This window comes from Sylvia atricapilla, chromosome 4 (genome assembly GCF_009819655.1).
Source record: "Sylvia atricapilla isolate bSylAtr1 chromosome 4, bSylAtr1.pri, whole genome shotgun sequence".
Classification (NCBI taxonomy): Eukaryota; Metazoa; Chordata; class Aves; order Passeriformes; family Sylviidae; genus Sylvia; species Sylvia atricapilla.
The window spans coordinates 8,835,579-8,859,917 of NC_089143.1; the positions used below are offsets into that span (position 1 = coordinate 8,835,579).

A 24,339-nucleotide genomic window follows, 5' to 3' on the forward strand; every position below is an offset into this window, starting at 1 on the left:
CGGCATCCGGACCGAGATTAAAAATAAGAAGCCAGGCGAGAGTTTGAAGGCTGCCTGTCAAACAGAGCGCGGCACCAACGCTCTCCTCGCCTGGATGAGGGCTGTGGAACACCGTTTCAAATTCCCTCTCCGGATGAACGGCTCCCGGCCCCCACCGCGCCCCTCGCTCCATTTACACCTCGCTCGGCACCGTGCGACACCGGGGGAAGGGAGTGCGCTCTGCACATAACCACGGCTGAGCAGCTCTGCCGGCCCTGCCGGGCCTGCTGCCCTCCGCCCCCTGGCTCCCCGAGCAAGGCCACCGGGCTGCTGACGCTTTGCGGGGCCCGGCTCACCCCGCCCGGCCCCCGGCACTCCCGGCCACGGCTCCCGCCCGCCGCGGCCGCCGGAGACAGCGGGCGGCCTTGCCCGGGGCTTCCCCGCCCGCCCCCAGCGCGGGCAGCGGCCCAGGGCTCGGCGCGTTCCATTCCCCGCGTCACGGGGTGGGGGGCGCACGGGGCGCGCTTCGCCCGCTCCAGAGGCGGGACGCAGACCGCCGTAGTGCCCGTGCCCGGTTAGGCGCGGTGACCCCACGAGGCCGAGCGCGGCGGGACGGGGAGATGGCGGCGGGACGCCTCGGGACAGGGAGGCGCGGAGGGCGGGGGCGGAGTTGGTAGGTTCCGGAGGGGGCCGGCGAGCGCGGAGCGCGGGCGCCGCGGCTGTCAGTGAGCAGCGGCGCCGCCGGCGGGGAGAGGCGCAGCCGGGAAGAGGCGCAGCCTCGGGCTGCCGGAGCCGCCGCCTCGGGCTGCCGGAGGAGCCGCCGCCGCCGTCGGGACCCGCCGCCGTCGCCCCGGGCCTCGCGGCGGCGCAGGGCGCGCTCCGGTGCGCGGCAGGTGCAGGGCGCGCCGCTGGAGGGAGGCGGCCGCGCCACCGCCCCGGCGATGCCGGCCGTGCAGAAAACGGTGTCCGAGATCCGCTCCCGCGCGGAGGGTAAGAGCCGCACGCTTCTCCGCGCCGGCGGGGAGGGACGGGGGAGCCCGGCCGGCGTTCCGGCGCGGAGCCGCGGCGGGGTCTGCGCCGCTTGGCCGGGAGGGGGCGGCGGGAGCCGGCGTCGCGCCGCCGCCGCGCTCCTCAGCCCCGTGCGCCGCCGTGCCGTGCGCCCCCGGCGGGGCTGCGGCTGCACCCACCCCAGCCTGGGGCGTGAGCGCTGCCGGGCTGCTCGGGGAGGCCTCGTGTTTATGGCTGTCCGTGTCCGCCGAGCCCCGGGCAGCGTTTCGCGATGGCCGCGGTGGTTTCGCTTTCCCCGCGGTGTGCGGCGGCTCGGCCCGCCGGCCCCGAGCGGCGGCGGGGGCTCATGGCCTGGGGTCCTCGGCCCGGGAATTAGCCGGGATCCCTCTTTTGTGTGTAACACGTACGTGTGCGCCGATCAGCAGAAATAAGCGTTTCTGACACAGGGCTTGTGCCAGGAAGCTTCGGACAGAACTGGGGGCTCGTTCCTAAGTGGATTTGTTTAACCTCAGGTTAAACAGCTGTCAGCAGCTGCCTTGGGAAAAGAATCACTGCAGCGATTTACATTACTATAAGATTTATTGCATGCAGAAGTAAAATTTGAAATCGTGGACGCCAAAACAGCGGTATGTTCAACAGCCTGTGATTTTTGTTTTTTTTTTTGCAGTAGGTAGCAATAACAGTGTCCCGGTTAATGGCATAAGAAGTACTGAGGCAGGTATGCAGGATTCATCCCCTTGTCTGAAAGTTTCCTGGCTTAAACCATATATTCAGTTGATTTTGTTTTGGCTTTGTTTCGCTTTCCTTAGTATAGGGAGGTAGAAACTTCCTCCCTGTAATTTTTCTTTCTTCTTCCAAACAAAGAATATTTTATTTATTTTTTGTGTAAGGACAAGCACAAAGAAACATAGATTATAAGTGGGCTGTTAGACTGATGTTATCTTATAGTTTTACCATGTCATATGCCTTCCTCCACCAAAAGCAGGTTTGTAGGAAGTGTGGCTCTGCCTCTGCCTAGGAAATGTTAGTGGCAAAGAAATAGAAGAATGTGTCTTTCTAAGAAGAAAGGGAGAAAGTGCATCCTTTCAGGAACATTTCTGAAATGTTTTTACAACCACAGCAGCAGTCCTATATACTCACAGTGATTAGTAGATGCATATAATGAGATTAGTTAAATGTCCAATTTTTCAGTGGTTAATTTCAGTTCTTTTCCACTTACCCTTGTTCCAGACAATTGGTTTTCACTGCAAGCTGAGCACCACATAAAGAAATTGGGAAAATTGATGCTCTCTTTTAAATTATCTAGTTACAGAACTCTTAATGGTTATTAAGTAAATAAATGTGGGGTTCCATAAAGGTCACTGGCTATCTAAGATTTACAATTGCAGTAAAAAAAAAAAAAAAAAAAAAAAAAAAAAGTGGTTTATTTTTCAAGGTTGAATAACTGTGGAGCAGTTAAATACTGGGTTTAAGAAGCTTACCAAAAGCATTTTTTCTTGGACTGACGATAGGTATAAAACACCTTTTAAAAAACTTAACTTTTGCAAAATGACATGGTAAGTTTTTTTTGTGACACCAGTCGAGTTGATTCTATATGACTCATATTGTACTTTACTATTTATATAGTACTACTCAAAAATTTTTGAAATCTGTTAATGTTTTTTAAGTCTTATAATCGTGGGACACTAAATAATTAATCTATATTTAATCTTTGTTCAGATGTAATTCACAATGAAACCAACATCAATTTTTTTCTTTTTTTCTTTTTGAGATAAACACTTCCAAGTCCAGTTAGTCCATACATTTAGACTACCTAGTTGGCATTTCTAAACAGCTCTTTGTAAATGCTACTGTTTTCTAAAAGAGAGAACTCCAGCACCCTGCCATGTGGGTCTCAGTGTTTGACAGGGACATAAAAGAACTGTCAAAGCCTAGTTCTGGCAATCACCCAAGCCTCTCAGATAAGCATTATGCCAAGTGATGATAAGGCTGCTTTCAGAGAACTCCACCAAAGTCTTACCCCCAATGCAGAGTTGCTACTGGCAGAGTCCTTCTGTGTTCTTGGAGCGCTAGTAATACTGAAATCACAAACAACAGCTTCTATGACTTCTGTCATGGTGTGGACCATTCCTTAGCCTAAAACTCATGGGGAGCTGACAGATAGTATTACTTTCCATATTTTAGAATTTTTGTGTTGTAACTGTGGATTTGAAAACACGCTTTTCTCTCCTGTCTGCAGCAACTAATTTCTACTTCAGAAACCTTTTCCATGGATTGTGAACTACCTTGCCAGGCTGAAATGTCTTGGACACTATCTCAGAAAAAACTAAGCCCTCTCTCACACGAAGAGATAATGATAATGTTATTAGAAAAAATCAACTGTTGTGCTCAGATAAAACAACCTGAATCAGAACTGTCAGAATGGTGTGCACATGTATCATTCCCAAGAAGTGGTCGATAGCCACACAGAAGAATTGACACTACAGTGTGTAAATTATTGCAAAATAAAAACTGTGGGTGTTTTAAGGTCTGTCAGCCAACATGTTACCTGCATAGAAGAAAGAATTTGAGCGAAAAGGAACTAATGATTTTGTGCCATTCTTCCAAATCTCTGAAAATTCTCCATGGCTGATGAGGGATAACCATGCATGCTTATTACCATGTTCTAGTAGATTTTTGTGTCCATTATGCTGTTGCAAGGGAGAGGTGCTGCTTACCATTCTGAAGTGGTATCAATAAAGCCTTAATAAAGCTCATGGCACAGAAGACCTGGCCATCTCAAACAAATTTAGAAAATTGGTGCCATGTATTCTGCAATTGCAAAACACATGGGGAATCTTTGTGTAGTGTGGCCTACATAAAGCTTTATTAAATACAGTAACTAACTGTGGTTATTTTAGCTATATATAGCTACACAGTTAATATGTGCATCTATTAAATAATATGAAATTGAATCATTCAGATAATTCTATTTCTATTGAGAGCTTTTGGGAGAGTGGAATTGTTCTTCGCAGGTCTTTAATAGGGATCTCTAAAGACTGAAGCATTAATCTTTTTCCTCTCTGTGTCAGTGGAGTTCAGTGAACAGTGAATTAGGTCTTTGTGAAAGGGTGAAGAGTTGAGGTACCATGATGCTGCCTACCAAAACTAGTAGGTAATAACTAGTTCTTGTTGGTGAAGGTAAATACTTACACAAAATCTAAGTGAAGCTTAACATGGGTAAGATGAAATGACTTTCACATGAAGAAGAAATGTATTTTGAAATTCTGTAGGGGTCACCAGATTGTCTTCAGCAGACTATTGGTTTTTGCAGTGCCTAATATATCCTTAGGTGTTTCTGCTTACGGTCTTTAGGACTATATAACATTTTACCAGATTTAGTGATCATTACAGTCACTTGTGTCTCGGGTTTATCTCTGCCAAGTGTGTTTTGATCCCAGTGCTTCACAACAGGGAAAAAAACTTGGTTTAATTCTAGATTGGCTTCACCATCTCAGTGGTACCAGCAGGTTCAAGCAGGTCATTTAAATTCCCTTCTGTGCTCTGACTCCTCAGAAGGACAGACTGATGGGTCAGATTCCCAGTGCCTATTCTGTCACAGAAGGTCTGTCATGACTTAGCAACAAATCTGAAGACATCTTCTTTTTCATAGTGACTCTGTCTTTGATCTATGCCACATGCTTCAGAAATACGAGCTAGCAAACAGACAGTTCTGGCTTTGGCTGGGATAGACTTAGTTTTGTTCCTAGTAGCTGATACAATGCTGTGTTTTGGATCTAGGATGAGAATAATGTTGAGTTGTTTCTGAGCAGCACTTACACTAAATCAAGGATTTGTCAGCATCTCATACTGCCTGGGGGTTCACAAAAATTAGGGAGGGGACACAGCCAGGGCATCTGCCTCCCAGCTGACCAAAGGGATGTCCCAGACGTTTTGGCATTATGCTGAACAACAGAAGTGGGGGAGTTGGCAGAAGAAGGCTGGTCACCTACAGCTCAGGGACTGGATGGATATTGGTCAGCAGTTGGTGAGCAATTGTGCATTAATTGCTTTGTATATTATTTAATTGTTATTTTCCCTTCTTTTTCTGTCCTATTAAGCTGTTTTTATCTTAGCCAATGATAAGATAATTTATCTCTTATCTGATTTATCCAATTTATCTTTTTTCTGATTCTCTGTCCCAGCACTTGGGGTAGGCAAGTGAGTGGTTGTGTGGTGTTTAGCTGCCTGCCAGGTTTAACCACAGCACTTAGTTGTATAAGAGGTTCTTGGCTACAGCATCAACTTTCAAAGGTTTTGAAAGCTCTACTTAGAGAATAAAAAAGATTTTTTTTTTTACAGATCAAGAGTAGTTTATTAAATTTTTTTGGCAATTTGGTTGAGGGTTTTCTTTCCTTCCTTTTATTTCCATATTGCAGTACATGCATATGGGACATTGTCCCATACGTGTAATGAAAATGAGATCGTTTTAAGGAATGAAAGCTTAAAATTTTAAAACCACCCTACCTAAAGGAAAAATTAAATTAGGGATGTGGAATTTGCTGTTGTTGTTTTACTAATGTAGAAACCTTTTAATCAAGACTGGTTTAGGAAGAGTCCCTGCAAATACTGTGTGTTTGCAGAGAGACACTTCCTCCAAATTTATTGCTGGAATCAAAATATGGCCTTCAATGGGTGCTCTTGCTGAAAGAAGCTCTAAGTGGTTTGAGGGCTGTGTTTGTTTGTTTCATTGCTTACTTATTGGTTTGCAATTTGTTGTTATTGAAGGTGGTTGTGTTTTTTTGCTGGGTTAGACTTCCACATGATCCTGTGTGGTTCCTTAAGGAGTATTTTGTCAGCACCTGTTAGAGTGGGCCAGTCTGTTCGGCTGGCTGCCCTTCCTCTGAAGAGACTTCTTGAGATAAATACTGATGTTTGAATGCTTGTGCCTTTCATCGGGCAGGGAAAGAAATAGAGAAATTGCAGAGGGTGAATATAGTAGTGGGGATTTCCTGTATCATAATAGAGCCTGTGAATTATAAATGGCAAATGGGATGAAATTAAAAGCTTCTGCTGAGCCTTTTCTCAATGTGTGGAGACTTGACATTGCAAAGAAGTGTCCAAAATTTATTTTGAATAGGTAAGAGGCAATGTACTGTGCCAGTGGACTGGGGAATGGCTTAGATTTTGCCTAACATGTTGGCAAACATTTATAGAATGTGCTAGAAATAGCATTAAGTTTTCCCTAATTATCCTTGACATGCTCTAAATTCTGATGTATTCAGTTGCATTATAACATAGGGGGTTTCAGTGTCTTACTCTCATACAGAATGAACAGTGTATATTTAACAAGTAGCTATATACACATAGGTTATTGTTATCATGTTAAAACTTTATGGTGATTGGTTTATGCTGTAATTGTTGGTACCTTACAAACTCCAGCCTGAAGACTGCTTAGGCCTGTTGTCAGTAATGCAGTGGCTGACTGGCTGACAAAATACTAGTGAAAAATATTTGCAAGAGAAGAATACCTTGGTGTCCCCTTTTATAGATGAAACTTGAGATGCAGGCTCACACAAGATTCTGCACAGTCCATAGAAGAATATACAGAAAGTTCAACTTCTACTGACTAGTGGAGGCAGATGCTGGGAATGTCAATGAGTCTAATAAAACCATTTCAAGTTAAGCACACACAAGAATGAAGAATATACTGATGCCACTTCTCTGGGAATAATCTGGCTAGTGTCACAAAGAAAACCTGGAGCAATTGAAGGAATGGTATCTCATTAACCAATGAGAACAACCAACTAAGATTAACCAGCTTAATGGCCTTGGCTTCCAATAATCACATCTCTCCTGCTCATGATTAGTCCATCACAATGAGCACACAATCAAGCCAAGGTGGCAGAAGGTCTGGATGAAGCAAGGCATTTGACACTGTCCCACACAATATCCTTGTCTCTAGAGGAGACAAGGATTTGATGGATGGACCACACAGTGGATAAGAAAGTGGCTGAATGGTTGCATTCCAAGAATTGCAGTCAATGGCTCAGTGGAAAGAGGTGACAAGTGGCTGTCCTCAGGGATCAGGACGAGAACTGACACTTTTTTAACGTCTTTGTCAGTGATTTGGACAGTGGGATTGAGTGACCCCTCAGCAAGTTGGCTAACAATGCCAAGCTGTGTGATGGGGCTGACATGCTGGAGGGTTGTCATCCAGAGGCACCTTGACAGTCTTTAGAGGTGGGCTTGTGTGAACCTCATGAAGTTCAACAAAGCCAAGTGCAAGGTCCTGCGCTTGGGTCAGGGCAATCCCAAGCACAAACACAGGTTGGGTGGAGAGTGGACTGACAGCATCCCTGAGGAAAAGAACTTGGAGGGATGTTGGTGTACGAGAAGCTCAACAGGACTTGACATTGCGTTTGGAGCCCTGAAGGCCCACCGCGTCCTGGGCTGTGTCAAAAGAGGTGTGACCAACAGGTCAAGAGAGGTGCTTCTGTCCCTCTTCTCTGCTCTTGTGAGACCCCACCTGGAGTACTGACTCCAACTCTGGCGCCCCCAGCAGAAGAAAGACAGGGACTTGTTGGAACAAGTCCAGAAGAGGGCCAGTAAGTTAATCAGAGGACTGGAACACATGTATGAAGACAGGCTGAAGAGAGTTCAGCCTGAAGAGGAGAAGGCTTGGAGGAGACCTTCTATCAGCCTTCCAGTGTCTAAAGGAGGCCTGCAGGAGGGTTATAGGGGAACTTTTCACAAGGGCATGTAGTGATAGGACAAGGGGGAATGACCTTAAGCTGAAGGAGGGTGAGTTTAGATCAGGTATCTAAAGGAAAAGAAGGAAAGGAGGAAGGAAACCTTTACTGTAAGGGTGATAAGGCGTTGAACAGGTTGCCTGGGGAGATTGTGGACTCCCTATCCCTGGAAATATCCAAGATCAGGCTTGATGGTGTTCTGAGTAACCTGATTGACTGGAAGGTTCCCTGCCCATGACAGGAGGCTTGGATGATCTCTAAGATTCCTTCCAACTCAAACCATTCTATGATTCTATGAATTAGCAAGGAGTCCCTGACAAAACACTCATGTAGAAAGGGGAACCTACAAGAAGTCAAAGCAAGAATAGGTGGCTGTAGAGTAGAGAGAGAGATGGATTTAGCTGGCAAAGTTCCAGCATACCTGGGGTTTAACCTGATGGGTGGCCTGTAGACTCCATTCTTGTTCTCCTTCAGATGTAACAGCAGGAAGGTGATGACTGTGGGAAAGGTGGCTCCTCTAGGCTTCATGCCACCCAAACCTGGAAACAAAAGACATAATAGGATGTAGTAAACACTGTCTTCTCCCCTTTAGTCTCTACCGATAAGATCAGCCTTCAGGAACCACAGGTTCCTGATACCAATCACAAAGTCCAAAACAAAAAAGTCTTACCTTGGTGGAGAAGGATTAGTTTAGGGAGCAGTTAAACAAACTGGCAATACAAGAGTCCATGGGATCTAATAAGATGCAGTCATGAATGCAGAGGAAGCTGGCAGATCTCACTGTTAGGCCACTCTCAGTGATCTTTGAAAGGTAATGATGGTCTCTGGGGAGTGTAGATTTTTACTGAGCGTCTTGACTATATAAAAAGGTGGTTTTGTTTTTTCAGGGGTCATTATTTGTGAGAAATGCAAATACATTGAGTTCACATTGACAATACATGTCCTTTTTGTCTCATGAAGTGCCTTGAATCTTGTGTAAGTAAATCTATTTATATGGAAAATCATGCTGTGTTTTTACAGGCTATGAGAAGACAGAGGATGTTTCAGAAAAAACTTCCCTAGCTGATCAAGAGGAAGTGAGAACTATATTCATCAATCAGCCCCAGCTAACCAAATTCTGCAATAATCATGTCAGGTATTAACAAAAACATTATTGCATTCTGCATAGCAAAATTGAAATGGTTTCATTTATTCTACTTCTGTCATTTCCACTGGCCACCAATAACAGTCTTAGAAACTAGAGGGAGGAATAAAGTGAAATGAAGAGACAAGTAAGGTGTTTCAGTTACAAACCTGACCTGAATTTTTAAGAATGCAGTGAGGGAAGGTACAGCTGTACCCATCAATATGTCCCTGGAGGATGGATTTGTTCTTCAGGTTTCAGTTCAGTTCATCTTTGGACCTATTCTTGGCAGCTGAGTGCTGATGCAGGTGTACTGCACTTGAGCTCAGCATTGTTTGTGCTTTGGAAACACATGGCTTTTTCAGTCAGCCAGTTACAAAGATGCTATAGTTGCCTACGAGACTAGTTTTCAGGTTCAGGCTTTAGGGACTTAGCTGATGGTTTATGCTGTTTTTTGTTTTTTTTTTTTTTTGCTTGTTTTGATGAATTTTAAGTCATACAGTAAATACTCATAAGTAATATGTGTTTAGATCTGATAGCATCCTCATTTCTGTTATTAAAATTCGAAAGAAATAAATGGCAAAGATACCTCTATCCCAAGCAGGTATGTTTTCTGAAGGTACCTTTGATAATGTGCAGAAATTTTGTAGACATTGAGAATAACGTGGTGAGATTTTCCATCATTAAGAAACTTTATATGCTATTTCTTGGTGTATACAACTTGTCCTTCTGTCTTTTGCTTGGTTACAGAGTAGAAGTCTTTTGCAGAATACACTCATTCCCCCTTATATTAACTTATATATGACCTTACATATGCAAGGTCAAAGTAAAATATGGCTTGAAAAGAAGTTAAAATATTCGTACAAGTCTTTTGCTTAAAAGTTTTTGGCATGATTGTTTTTTGCATGTTTTGTTTCAGAACCTTAGGTGATGGTGAACAGATATAACAGGCTGAGAGCTGGGAGCTCAAACATTTTGTGATGATAGCTTAGCAGAGATTCTTTGCTCGGATAAATTTTATTCTCTTCTTCCAGCCTAGCAAAAGCACACTTAATATCCAGTATTTATCAGTTTAGAACCAAAAAGCACACTGTTTTGCTTGAAAGCTTGTATAACTGAGAGGAAAAGAATACATTTGAAGAATTTTTTGTACTGTTATAATAGCATGTGTTTTTGTCTCTTCTTCTCAGCACTGCAAAGTACAACATAATCACATTCCTGCCAAGGTTCCTTTATTCCCAGTTCAGAAGAGCTGCTAATGCATTTTTTCTTTTTATTGCGTTGCTTCAGGTAAGATCAACAATAAGATTTTAATATTTTAAACTTGCTCGGAGACCATTTATATTATAGACAGAGATACTGAGATACTTGAGGTTGCTGTTCTGTTCTTTCCAAGCTAGCTGGCCTGTCAAAACAGCTGTATCATGTAGATATATCTTTAATAAAATACTTTGGTTTGTGGTTTTCTTGCTCCTTGGAGATACCAAAATGCACACAAAGATTTTTCTATAAAAATTTAAGTATAGCTGAAGTTCTGTTGGGTCAAAAAGAGTTGCAGAAAGAAAATTACGTTTAAAAAATATCTGGCATATACAGAAAACTGTTACTACTGTGTAGTTGGCATTTCTTCTAGAGGGTACTGTCTAAAAACCTGAACTCTATGAACTTTATTCCTGTAGTAGGTTCTATGGAGGGACAGGGATTGCAGCTGAGGGGAGGTGATTTTATTCTTAGAGATAAAGATTGAAATTGAGCCTAGACAAACTCCAGTTATGGAATCCAATACTACAGCAACTATTTGCTGTAAACCAGCTAATCAATGAACTGGTTAGGAAGGAAGCACACTGTTTATATCACCACTGTAGCTTCATTAGATATGTTTATAAAGTGAAATCACTGACCCAGCTTACGGAGACTTTTTTGAAGACCTACATAACATTCTGCACATCTATATTTAAATTTTGTGATAGTTCAAGTGGAAAACATTTTGGAGTTCTTTTATACTATTTTTTCAATGCATTAGCTGATGATAAGTGAAAAATCAAACTGTGTTCAGGTTCAGTTGGAATTACCATTGACTAGTTCTGCATTTCAAACATATTTGATAAAAACACATTTTCTGCATGATTTCAAATGCGTTGTTTACAATGTGGTGATCTGTCTGTTGAGAAGGTCATTGTGTTAGGGATTGACATACCAAACAAAAATTACTGAAAAATGGCACGTGAACTGCGGTATGTACTTTTTCCTTCCTCACTTCAAATGTTTCTGCAAGTCCAAGTTTGTTTCTGCAAGTCAAGGTTTATTCCTCTGTCCTTACTCCAATGTCTTTGCTTCTGCTTTAAGTGCTTGGGACAGCTTTTTATGATGCACCTGCATAAATAGCTTACAACTTTTTTCTAAGGGGGGAAAAGTTTAGGGTTTCATTGGGTTTTCTGCCTGTGGCTTCTAAGTAAGCATCCTGCTAACCCCATCTGGAATCTCAGGTTAATCCAGTGGTCCAGCAGTGTTCCCTGTGGTGCCACTGTGTACCTCAAGCTAGAGAGAATAGGAAGTTTCAGAAGTGTTAGCAAGTGGAAGGTTAGGACTTCAAAGCCCACTAGTGTGTCAGGCCATCAGTGAGACTGGATTGCCAGGAGGAGGAAATAGAGGAGAATGGAATTGGAGTACAGGCTAGTTACCATTTTGCTTTCAGATTTTCCCTGCAAAATAACATGCAGTTGGAGTGGGAATTTGGACATATATGTAGGAAGGAGGGAAAAGATAAAAATAGCTGTAAAAGTAAGAGATCCCTTTCCTCTGTAGCCAACATATAGTCACAGTAGATTTTAGCCTCATTTCCATTTAATTCCTTGAAAAACTCCTACAGTAGCCTGGAAGATAAATCTATATTGGTGTTAAGAAGCATATTAAAACATCCTGTTTTCTTTCAGAAGCATAATTTCTTTCAGTGACAGAAAGAAATTAATGTAATTCATAAGTAACATTGGCTGTTTCTCAAAACATTTTATGATATATTGAGGATCGCTTTTAACCACTTTGGGGCACCACTAGTTAGTGTACTCTTCTTGCAAAGTTCTCATTGTCATCACACTGCATTACCCATAGTAAGTTTGTTAAGGCAGCAATCCTTTCAACTTTCAGTCTTGCCATATAAAGATAATTATGGATAACTATCTGTGTATATCACATAAGCAGCTGAATTTTCTCACAATTTACATACATGTTTTTTTGCATAATCTGTGCCTGGTTAGCAAAAAATGGGATTTTTTACAGTAGTCTGGCAACTATTTGAAATTTATCAGTCAATACCTAGTATGGTTAAAATATCTCTTAGAAGATAAGAGTGTAAAGAAGCAAGAATACCTTGGACTAGTGTCTACTCTAAAATCTAAACTGGAAAGTTTATTTATTTTATAAATATGTATTTTAATTCAATTTGAAACACAGAAAAGGAAGGTGAATATTCTGCAAACACTAAAACCTCTGGAAATAGTACAATTGAACTCTATACTGCTTAAAATACAGATGTTCTTTTATTGTATCAGATGCTTTTGAATTGAAGACTATAAATCTCTCTTAGAAATAATTAATACCATGTCTAAAAAGTGAATTCACTTTGTCTTTATTTGCACAGAAAGTACTATTTCTTGTATTAGAAGTGTTTTCAACCAGCAATGCAAAATATTTTTTTCTCCTTTTTGTTTGTTTTTTTTTTTTTATAGCAAATACCAGATGTATCACCAACAGGCCGCTACACAACATTGGTTCCTCTCTTATTTATTTTAGCTGTAGCTGCAGTGAAGGAGATAATCGAGGATATTGTAAGTATTTAATAGCAATATTTTGTAAATAGCTATCATATTTTTCATTTATAATATTTCAAAAATGTTTCCCAGTTGTCAAATCCAGGCCAAGTATTTGATGTGTACCTCTTTATTTCTAAATAGTCACATATATAAAATCCTTAGTTTCGCTGTTGTGGCTTTTCATGGTTTTTTTAGACAGCATGGGGATAGCATAGCTCAGCTTAGACAGCATAGCTCAGAGTCAAATCAACATTTGATTGGCAAAAAATCACTCAAATATCTTGACCTGTTTTTTCTTTCATTGCACAAGATTGCTTCTGATTTTGTTTGCATCACAAAGGCATGAGTTCCGAACATCTGTTTAAAAAGTGTACCTAAACCTTTTCAGTTTTTTCCTGTTGCTCCAGTCCAGTGCAATTTACTGTTAGCATTTCATAAATGCTGGCATTTTCTTGGTGCTAAGTGTGATCTGCTGACTCCTGATGGCCAGGAACAGACACAGAATTCGTCCTTGTTAGGCAGTGCCTCAATCTTTGCCAGGCTTTCCTAGGCTCTTTCCAGTCACTGCCTGTGATAGTGGTTGTTTTCCTTTCTTGCATTAGAAGAAAAAACTGTGACATTGGCAACACAGAACCATTCATTCTGTTCTGATTTATTTTGAGGGAGAGAAAGGCATTTCAGTCTCTGTTTCACTTCATGCAAAAGATGTTGGGGTTTTCTGGGTGCCTTCTTGCCCTCTCTTCACTAAAGGCATATGATAGATACCTGTTTCTCTAACTTGCTTAAAATAATTGAGTGTTTTGATTCCTTTTGTGTTTAAGGAATTAAATTAATGTTAATTATTTACCAAATCACTCTAGATGCTAAGAGTTTCTTTATCTGCTTTTATTTTAGTTCTGCAGGTATGTTATGAGAAGGACAAGACATTAGATATGTCATGATACAGCAGAATGTCATGTCCACTAGAGTAGTATTCCTGTTTGTGGGCTCTTCTCTTTGAGTTTTGGAAGGTGTTGAAGGTAGTATAGTCTTTTCTTGCACACAAATTGTAAGGTGCCTGGGACCATCAGATTTATTGTGTTTGAGTAGAATTACAACATATATGCAGAAACATAACCAAGAGGAAGAGTATTGAGCTGGAGGAGGTTTGCAATGGAGAGTGGTTAGTCACATGCTGCCTTTATTGATACAGTCCAACTCAGTTGTCTCCTCAGTTACCTCTGTGAATGGATGGTAGGCAAGATATAGACTCCTTAGGTTGTATGAAGCCCCTGGGTCAGAGTTAAGTGGTCCTGCAAGACACAATGAGGTTTCCATTAAATATTTTTCTTCTATTTGGCATTTCTAGTTTTTGCTACCTTACAGTCAACATCCCCTTAAATGCCTTTGTTGCTTTCTCTTTACATAAACAAAACCCCTTTTGAAAAAAAGCCATAAAATCTATTCATGCTCTTTTAGATATTTTTAACCATTCTGCTGTTAATGCTTACAGACTTACACCATCTGTCAGCGTCTAGGCAAATATAAAACTGAGGCTTCTGCTACTGTACAAAGTGTCCTTTTTAAAATTATCTCATCCAGTTGCTTTTCTTTTGTTACTTATTTCTACCATTTGCTCTTTGTAACTTGAAGTGTACAGTTCAGTGTGGCGGGGGAGAAAGACAGGGATCAGGTATAATGGGTTTTGCATATACCAGCTAAATAAAGTTCTCTTTACAAAATGCTACAGAGATACCTAAAGCCAGTACAGCTGTACTGTTTTTTGCTGAGAAAAGCTGACCACTTTCTGCATAGTAAAATATTCAAGTTAATTAATTTTCATTATATCTCAGGTTTTTACATAGTGAAATATCTAGAATCTCCATGAACGCTAATCTTCATCTAATTATAAAGCTTTTGGATGGGAACCTTGTATATTGATATCAACAAATAGACTTGTCAAAATAATACTTTTAGCTCAAGAACCAAACATTTCTTTTTCTGGAATGAAATACCAAGAAGAGAAGGACGATAGCAGAAGATATTATTCATGAACAGCATGTGTTTTCCATATATGCTTCAAAGGTGCTAGCAAGATTTGTGACATGCAGTGTTAGATTGTCGGCTGTTTCCAATGATTTTCACTTGTCATTCCTCAGATAGCACTAGACATTAACCTTTCAAAATGGAGGAGATTCACCCTCTGGGCAAATAGACATCTGCTTTGGTCAAGTTATGCTTTCCCTTTGATCAAAGGTTATTAATCTGTACAGTCAGCCACCTTTTTGAAATGATAATCTCCTGGTAATCTGTGAAAATCTAGTAAAAAATAATATTTCAATTTTGCAAAGTTATAAGGTAGCCTTTTAAGGGCTGCTAGCTCAGAGTCAAATCAATGTTTTATTGACAATAAACAACTCAAATATCTTGACATGTTTTTCTTTCCTTTTACAAGATTGCTTCTGATTTTGTTCACCTCACAAGGGCATGAATTCTGATTTTTCTGTTTAAAAAGTGTACCTAAACCAGTTCATTCTATTCAAATTAATTTCCTAAAGCATATTCCTGCTCAGGAAAAAACGAGTTCATAAATAACGAGTCCTAAATAACGTGTTTAAACTAGTACACTCCGAAGCTTTTTGTATCTGAGTTTGGTCATACCTTGAAAATGCAGGTTCTTAATAGCAGTATCAAAAGATTACTGCCAAAAGATGTCTCACAGCTGTATTAAAACTGAGGGACATCATTGCCTGTTTTGGGGGGGCTGGGGGTGCTGATGATTGTCTGTTTGTTACTGTTGAAGTCTGGAGGCAGCTTTGTGGAAGTGGAGTCATTATGTTTACACAGTCATTGCCTGATTTAAGATGTCTGTGTGAGACACTTAGATGAAAAATTGTTCCATCATCTTTGCTGTGGTAGAATCATCTCACAGTCCCAGAAAAGGACAAAGTTACAGTATTGAAATGCACCAGTTCCTTATGTAAGGAACGTGTCCAGATAGAGATTGCCCACAGGAAAGGATATTTTAGTACAATACAATTAGCCTGGAACTGGATGTGACTTTCCTGATGTTCATAACTACACAAGTAATTATTAGTCCTGTTAAAATTTTTACATGGTTTATTGAATAGATGAGTGGGAGGGGCTAATAGATGGGGTTTTTATTAGAAGTATGAAAGCTTTATCTTATCAACAGAAGTCTTTAACCACTCTGCTTTTTTAATTTAGAAAAGGCACAAAGCTGATAATGCAGTGAACAAGAAACAAACTCAAGGTAGGATTTTTTTAACCTATTTTCGGGGGGGAGGTTGAATTTTTGCACATGATAGTAATACAATTTGAACTGCTGACATAATTGAGTGGGAAATTGCATGTGCAGATTACTTCAAAATGTGCAATGTAAACAGTTGAAATTATGATTTGCAGTGATGTTAACCCCACAAAATAGAATATGTTCTAGATTAAGGTTGGGAAGTTCCTAAGAAACTTGAGCATTTACTCATTTAGCATAGGTGATGCTGTCACTGTTAGATCATAATCACCTGTGCATTTAGTGGGCCCACATTATAATTAAAACTGCATTTCTGAGTACACATATAATTTTTTTTCAGCCAGCAATAGGAAGGAAGCATCAAAAAAATAGAACTATCTTTCTATGCTGCTGCAAAACTGGGTGAAGACTAATGGAGTTCTTTTGGGTTTGATTTGTTGGTGTTTTTTAATTAAATCATTGGAACAATTTGATTAGAAATTATGAGAATCTTGGCCAGTGTATCCGAACCAAAACACTGGCAGGTGTTTTTTATAATAGATTTTGATATTGTCAGTTTTATACCACTTCTCTTTATTTTAGCTCAGAAAGTGAGGGAGATATTAGTATATCCTAAACATGCTTTGTCAGGTAGGATGTCAAATTTAGTTTCCTGCTTTGCTGCTCTTCAACTTTTCATGTTATTTGTTCTGAGATGGATCTCTCTTGGTGGAAATAGTCCTGTTTTTATAAAGAGGAGGAGGAGTGAGTGTCATGTGGATTTGATTGCAGAAAATATGAAAAATAACACAAAGAGAAAAACCTTACGTGGAATCCTTTTAAATATATAATAAAAATAGCCATAAAATTTTTTAGGGAGAAATGTAGTCGTCAGTTAGAGATAAACAATGGTGTAGCACTGCTAAATACTGGAATCGTGAATTTTAAAGCCTACCTAAATTTTATGTAAATCTTTACTGTAAAATTTATGGGCACTGGGAGGGCAAGATAGCTTAGGAAACTATTGAGCATGTAGAAACTACTGAACTCAATAGCAGGTGTGGAGAGATTATGGGGAGACAAAACTATTGACTGAAATCACAGAAATGGAAATCTCCAGAGGACAGGTCTGGAGAAACAGATAGCCTTTTAGTAATATATAAAAAACAAAGAAAACTTCATATTGGCATCTAAAATTCTTTTATCAACCACTCATAGCTTTTGAAATGACAAACAACTCTTTTGGTGGCAGTGAAATCTTGAAATGCCTTTTCAATTTTTTTTTTTTTTTTTCAGAGTGTACAAAATTTTAATAAAAGGCTTGTTTTACTCTCTTTTTTGCCTCATCTTCTTGGTTGCCTCTCATCAGGGTCTTTGGTAACTGTTCCTAAGGTTCCTGAATGTTCCATGCATGCAGAAAAGTATCTTGGAATTTAAATGTGTGATGGGGATAAATAAAATATTCCTAGCATTGAGAAACACATTTCTTAAGCTAATGCAGGATTCACATATGTGCAGCATTGATCCTGTCATCCCGACAAAGCAGTTCTTAAATGTATTGTCAAATACAATCTAATGTCAAAGCAATAATTAAAAAGCTAATCAGTTTAGCAATCTCTTACCTTGTTTTCCTGTATTCAGCAGTTCTGTGACCCTGAGAAGCAGTGATGTGCATAGTATGTTGTATATGTAGCTCCACCTTTGGTTGCCTTTTAGACACATGAAATTGTTAGTGAAATTACATGTGCACATGTAGATTCTGTATATGGGTCCCCACTCAACTTTCTGTTCCTTAATGACAATGTGTATCTCAGTTTGCCTTAAGTAATTAACTTTCTAAAGTTTACTATAAAAAAAGCCTTTTGCAAAGGATTTGGATATATTAGGCTGCATTGGGGATGATTTTTGTTGCCTCAGGCTGCATACATGGATGATACAGCAGGACACCATCACTCTGACAGGATGAATTCTGCATTTCTGTACTGTGGTGAAATAGCCTTCTGTAGTGCAGATGGAAAATGCTTTTGAAAATTAGTTGTTAGAGACAGCTGAAAAGTGGGAGATACAAATGCAAAAGTCAGGCTGCAGAAGGCTTTATGGTACAAGTTCTCTAACCATTATATGAAAGGTGCATAGCTACACCACTTCTTTCTTTGTTCTCATAAGAAAATGGATTTAACTGAATGTTAGTGTATGTCAATTGTCCTTAAAAGTTTACCAGATTGAGCTAGGGTTAGAGTACTCTTGGAATTTCAGGTGGCTCAGCATGTTTTCATGAGTCTGACTCATCAGTTTGTGAGCTGATTTTAACCAGTTAAACCAGCCAGAAACAAATCCAGAAAGAAAAAATGATAGTGTCCTTCCATGGAGTGGATTAGACTGGCTCATGAAAGGGTCCAAACCCTGGAAGAGGCATGCATAAAGCAGTGAGGGCATGCACCTTGGCATGGGATGATGGCAGGACAGAACCTGTTCTCTGCAGACAGAAGCCCCTTCTTACAAAGCCTCTGGCCACATCTGGTGACATATTTCAGACCTGCACAACTCCAGTGGCAGTTATTATACTGTAACTATTTGGGAAACTTAGTTGTCTGGATTGCTGCAAGGTATATTTTTAATTCTCATCAGTACTTTTGTCTGATTTGTGCCATGGCCCCACAGTGTTGCTGACAAGGGGATGGAAATAGGTGGTTGGCAGCACAGTTATCAAATGTCTTGGGTTCCTTAGGACAGTGTTGCAAACAGTCATCACACTGAATGTGTAGTTTTACCAGTGGAGGGAAATGGTTTGTCAAAATAGATTTTGTATAATGATCAGCTGGTTGGTGAGGCAGTCATTAAAATACCTTGCTTACTTGTCAGAAAGGGAGACTGCCCCATCTACCATTGCCCTGAGCATATCAACACTAATAAATCTGGGGGAAGGAAGGGGGAGGCTTACTAAGCAGAAAGAATCACTAAGCAGGTTAAGTAATGATTGCAGATATCATTGAGATACACAAGAAGGAGGTCAGTCTGGACAGAACCTCCAGGAAGATTTAAATATAAAGTCCATATGTAGTCTTAGATTTTGATCCACTTTTTTGAAGTCAGCAAGCACACTCTTGGTAAGAACTTGGTCCTGACTGTCAGCTTAAGCTTCCTGATGGTTTGAAAGATGGAAAACCCCGTGAAAGGGAACACTCTCTTAAAGTTATCTGGGTATTGATACATAGCAATATGTTCCTTTTTCTTTTTGCACATTCATTTTCAGCAACTGAGGCTAAAACATGTTACCTTTATTATTTTCTAAAAATAAAATCTTGGCAATTAACTGGCAACAAGTCATGCTTTTTGTATCATAGTAGTAACACTTAAAAACTAGAATAGTGGAATGTAGTTAAAATATTAGTTCTGACTACCAGGGAAAAACTATACTAAATACGACTCTATATAGCATGGGGTATTTTTGGTATATTTGTGGAGGATGTGATGTAGTGATCCTGAAGTTCTCTGATATGACAATAGATAAACTCTAGTAAGCCTGCTGACACTTAATAAATATTGAATATATTCCCCTTGTCTCCCCCCAATAACTTCAGAACTTTTTAACTTTGGAACTTTTTATTCCAATTACTGATTTGTTTTGGAAAAGACATTATCATAAAAATCTATGTCAGATTTAATTGATTCTCAAGGCCTGTAAAATATTCTAATTGACTTTGTAATAAGGTTATATGGTACAAAACCTGTTACAAAGAATATGTGCTATATATTGAAATTGTTGATCTGAATTCATGGAAACAAGGTATACTTTAAAATATTACGTAAATGAGATGTGTCTGTATGGCTTTTCATAAGGAATCTAGCACATACCTGCATACTGCAGTTAGATTGGACAACTGGAAAATTCTTTATATTTTCTTTTTTTTTCAGTGCTACGAAATGGTGCATGGGAGATTGTCCACTGGGAAAAGGTGTGTGTCTTTATTGGTCACTTTTAGAACATAATGTGTATTTAATATTTGGCTTATTTCTCCATGTAATTGTTAATGATAAAAATAACTGGTATTATGGGAAATGTATGACCTCTTGTATTTTATTTTTTCTTTGTTGTTATTTGTCTCTCAAAATGTAATTTGAAGTCAGGTCAGTTTTGATGCCATGAGTCCAAACGGCTTCAGTTCAGTGGAAATAAGCTGAATAATACGATGGCTGTGGCAAAATTAATCACTTCATTAGTATAATGTGGTTTGCCAAAGCAGAAACTTCTTTATGGAAACTACTTTTTGTATTTGTTGAACTTCATCGACTTAAATAGTGAGAACTTTAAAAACTTCGATGCAGTGGTTAGGAGGAGTTTTTTTAAGGTATCTTTCAAGAACTAAATGTTATGCTGCCATCTAGTCAGTTAGTTTTAATGGTTTCTATACCTGAAAACTTGAAGAAAACTCCACCCACCGTAATTTGAAGGCAAGGTTCAGATGAAATTTGCCTCTGTCTTTGAAGAAGCAAGAATATAGTGTCATGCAAGAAAACTGTGGTCTTAGGTGAGATAAATTTCTTCTGTAACTCAACATCAATCTTTCAGTAAAGTATTTTACAAAATCAGCCAAATTAAAGAACTGTGTGGAGAAGGCTAATAAAGATTAGGCTTATTTGGCTAATTAGGCTTATAAAATATTAGATTCCCAAGGAATTCCAATGACTTTGACAGAACTCCTGTTGTGCAATCTAACTTCTCTAAGTGTGTGAGTTTCTAACAGTCTTGCTAGCAAATTCAGCAGGTAAATATTTACTGTGCTTAGAACAAGGGTATAATACAATTTGTTTGAGACCATTAACCAATTCCCAGTTTTCTTTCAGGTAGATGTTGGAGATATAGTTATAATAAAAGGCAAAGAGTATATACCTGCTGACACTGTACTGCTCTCATCAAGGTAGAGATGCCCACTGATGCTTATAGTGTAGAGGCTGGTTTCTCTACCCTGCATTTATTTATTTATTTGTGATTGCTCCAAGGAAATAAAGAATAAACAAAAGTGCTGCTGTTCTGAAGTGTAGTCTTGTGTTCATTTGGTCGTTTATCATTTAAGGCAATGCTTTTTTCTTTTTTTTTTTTTTTTTAATCTGTGACAATTGCAATTTTGAAATTACACTGTCTTTCAATTTACCTGTAAGAAAAATGTAGTATGTTAATTTTTTTGTTGAATATAATACAAAAAAGTCTGGTTCTCTGTCTAAAAATTGGACCCCAACTGCTGTATTTAACCATGTTGGCTTTTTGATATGTAGCCAACAAATTTCATCCATAAGTAAATCAAAATGGATATATTACAGGGAACAGAAATGGTTTTTAAATTATATATTCTCTATTTTGATAATTGAATTAGGGAAAAAGTGAACATGAGCTATGAATCATCAAATTAGAACTGTCTGAACACTCACTTTGTTATCTAATATATATATTATTAATAATTTCATCAGTTGAAAGCAAGACTTAATTTTTAGCATGTCATGCTGTGACCCTTTTTACATGGACAATCAGAGGTTGTTTATCATCATTTCCTTGGACAGTTTTATTTAAGAAATCAACATCTTAAGTGGGAGATGCACATTTTTCAACATCTATTTGATCAGGTCAACAGACAGCATAATTCTAAGAATAATTTTAATGGATATTATCTAAATGTTAATGTATTGTAATTTTTTTCTGGCACAAGCAGAAGCGATATGTGTATGACTATGATAAAGGTATAAACCCTCTATGACCCGACTGGAGTTAATTAATCTACTCATGCCTTCAATTAATAAAGCTAGGATCCTATGCATTTCTGTTGACAGACTGTGGTGTAGACTTGTACATTGTTTCTCTGTCTTCCATTATATCTCAAAATTAAGTGTAGCTGTTTCTAAAACACTTCTAATAAATTATTATCAAGTGTAAAGTAGTTCCCAGAAAATACTGTAAATTTCCCCCACAGTCTGTCTTCAGTGATAATGTTAGTCGTAACTTAGCTTGTGTTGAGTGTCCTCTGTAAACCTTTTAATTCTGTACTTTGAGAAGCATTTATAAATTCTCCACCAAGATTTTTGCAGGCAATACACCATGCAGCAAGGACATTTTTTCTGTTGGTCTTATTATAGCTTCTGTCATGCTAACCGTAGTGTCTTGCAGGTTGAAGAGATTACAGCCTCTCAGAGCAGCTTCTTCATAATCTTCTTGAGTAATCCCCTAAATTTGAGTCTATTCCGAGGTGTCTTCACAGTTTTGCCTTTTCACATTTGGAGGACACTTGCATCACAGTTGTGGTTTACACACAGGAAAATACCAACTGCCTGAAAAGCCTGCTTTGCAATCCTTGTACCCCTGGGGGAATCTTGTATCACGAGTTGGCAGTGAAAATAATAGTTAGCTGCTACTGGACTTGGTCAGGACTGTTTCCACTTTGTTTGACCCCTCTTTAGTGCCCGTATTAGAACACACTGAGTGTGTCCAACTATGACCATTGCACACACTGAATTTTCCTGTTGGCTTTTCTTCCAGGATCCAGTTTGCAATGGGGACTCTCTGAATCACAATTGCTTTTCTAGGCCAAGGTCAGACATTTCTTGCAGCTGAAACTTCTTCCCTGGTTATATTACTAGGATCCTGTTTCAGCTTTTCTTCCAGGAGAGAAGCCTGTACTATTACATGACCTCTAATTCTGCCTGCGTGCTGGCAGGTGCTCTCCTCCATCTCTCATCTCCATATGGCCATGTTTCTTCAGGAAGACTGTCCTCAGTTTTGCTTTCAGGTTTTTATTGATACCCAGCTACGTTTTAGGTTGCAAGAGTAATGCGAGTCTGTGGGCCTGGTTTTAATTCAAACTAGTAATACTAATAATACGTTCTTTTTACCAGCAATAGCAGTTTCTGGAGAAGAGGATCTTAATTATTTTAGGAAACAATAATCTCTTACAGTGGAGGACACAAACATCTGAAATTTAATTCTGTATGGTTCTTGCCAGTTCAGTGTACATTGAAATTTACGAAACTGGGAAAAAATACAAAATAATTTTCAACATGTCTACATGGGAAAGGAATTGTTACCTGGCTCTTCAGAAAAGTGGAAAATCTGTTGTTGTGGCTTTAATTTTTTTAATTGATGTATGGAGTGGCTAGAAACTTGGTCACTTGAGAAATAAGTGTAACACTGTTTTGTGTTTACATACAATGTTACTGTGTTCTGCAGCCTAAAGTTTGTGCCTAACAGTAAAATAAACCACTTGAGTAAAAATGAAAGTGTTCTAGCTCTTTTCTTTCTGACCTGATTAAAATAGATTTTGAAAAAATTGTCATCAGACATTTTAATTAACATGTATTGTTTGAATAATAATTTCAAACTCTGTCTTTTTGTCTTTTGTTCATTTGTTTTGTTTTGTTTTGTTTGTTGGGTTTGTTTTTTTCCCTGTCACTTATTTTTCTGTTCTAATCATTTCAAACTGGGATGTGTAGGTGGCAGTAGGGGAAGTAGTGAAAGTGACCAATGGGGAACATCTCCCAGCTGATCTCATCAGTCTGTCATCAAGGTTAGAATAAAGTAGTTGCACAGGATAACGTGTATGTGGGTCCTCATATACCAAATATGAATAGCACTGCCATGTTGATAATCTTTGCTTTGCTGTTCACCTTTCTCCAACAAAACCTACGTATTTCTAAAATTAGAGAGGGTTCTTTTATCAAGTACAGATCAGTAAAGCGAAAATACACAATAACACTTCAAGAAGTTAAAATTGTTTCGCTCCTCTTGGTTTTTACACTACCCCATAAAATTTCATCAAACAAGTTGTCGTTGAATAAAACCAGTTAAACACCAGGTTAATATATGTTTAAGAGGAATATACATGTTTCTACCAACTTGCTATTTTCAGCAAAGAATATAGTTTAACATTGGTAGGACTGGTAGAGGACCCTCTGCACAAACTTGGATGTTGCACAATCTCTGCTGCATGTGATGGCAAAAGCAGCGTTGTTCTTGTGTATTGTGACAATATGCATGTTCCTTAGACATGTCAGCTTTATGCTATTGTCTGCACTCTTAACACACTTTGTCTTTTCCCTAACCAATCAATGGGCCTGCCTTGATCTAACTTACTTTGGAGGTCACTGTGATCTGCTACAGTTATTGCAATTAAGCATGTGTCTCACTTGAAGTGTCTTTGCTGCCTTAGTTTGTTTTAGAAATGCTTTACAAAAATACTGTTTGGTTTTTATTGTTAATTATTAAAAATGTTTGAATTGTGAAAGTTTCTTACCCAGGTGGTTCCATCCAAACAGGCTAAATAAAAGTTATTTATATTTTTAGAGAGGTTTGCCAAGAACAAACTCATTCAATAACTTGAATGTACTGTATGGTTAATTTTTACATTTTAATGCTTGTACATTAAAAAATTGTGTTAAAATAACATACTTAACATTATCCTGTAAATTATTTAAAAT

General features: G+C 39.2%; 1 protein-coding gene across 4 annotated transcripts in view; it reads left to right on the forward strand.

Moving 5' to 3' along the window:
- The first annotated feature begins 668 nt into the window (after positions 1-668).
- ATP8A1 (ATPase phospholipid transporting 8A1) overlaps positions 669-24,339 on the forward strand; it is a 104,604-nt gene continuing 80,933 nt past the window's right edge. For 2 of the 4 annotated variants that reach the window (XM_066317065.1, XM_066317066.1), the window contains exons 1-7: positions 669-969; positions 8,739-8,853; positions 10,032-10,131; positions 12,567-12,665; positions 15,858-15,903; positions 19,795-19,835; positions 20,725-20,798. In XM_066317065.1, the coding sequence (XP_066173162.1) occupies positions 921-969; positions 8,739-8,853; positions 10,032-10,131; positions 12,567-12,665; positions 15,858-15,903; positions 19,795-19,835; positions 20,725-20,798 (524 nt within the window). In that variant the 5' untranslated portion in view covers positions 669-920. Of the gene's footprint in view, positions 970-8,738; positions 8,854-10,031; positions 10,132-12,566; positions 12,666-15,857; positions 15,904-19,794; positions 19,836-20,724; positions 20,799-23,355; positions 23,430-24,339 lie in introns of all 4 variants that reach the window. The other 2 variants (XM_066317064.1, XM_066317067.1) reach the window with 1 other exon arrangement.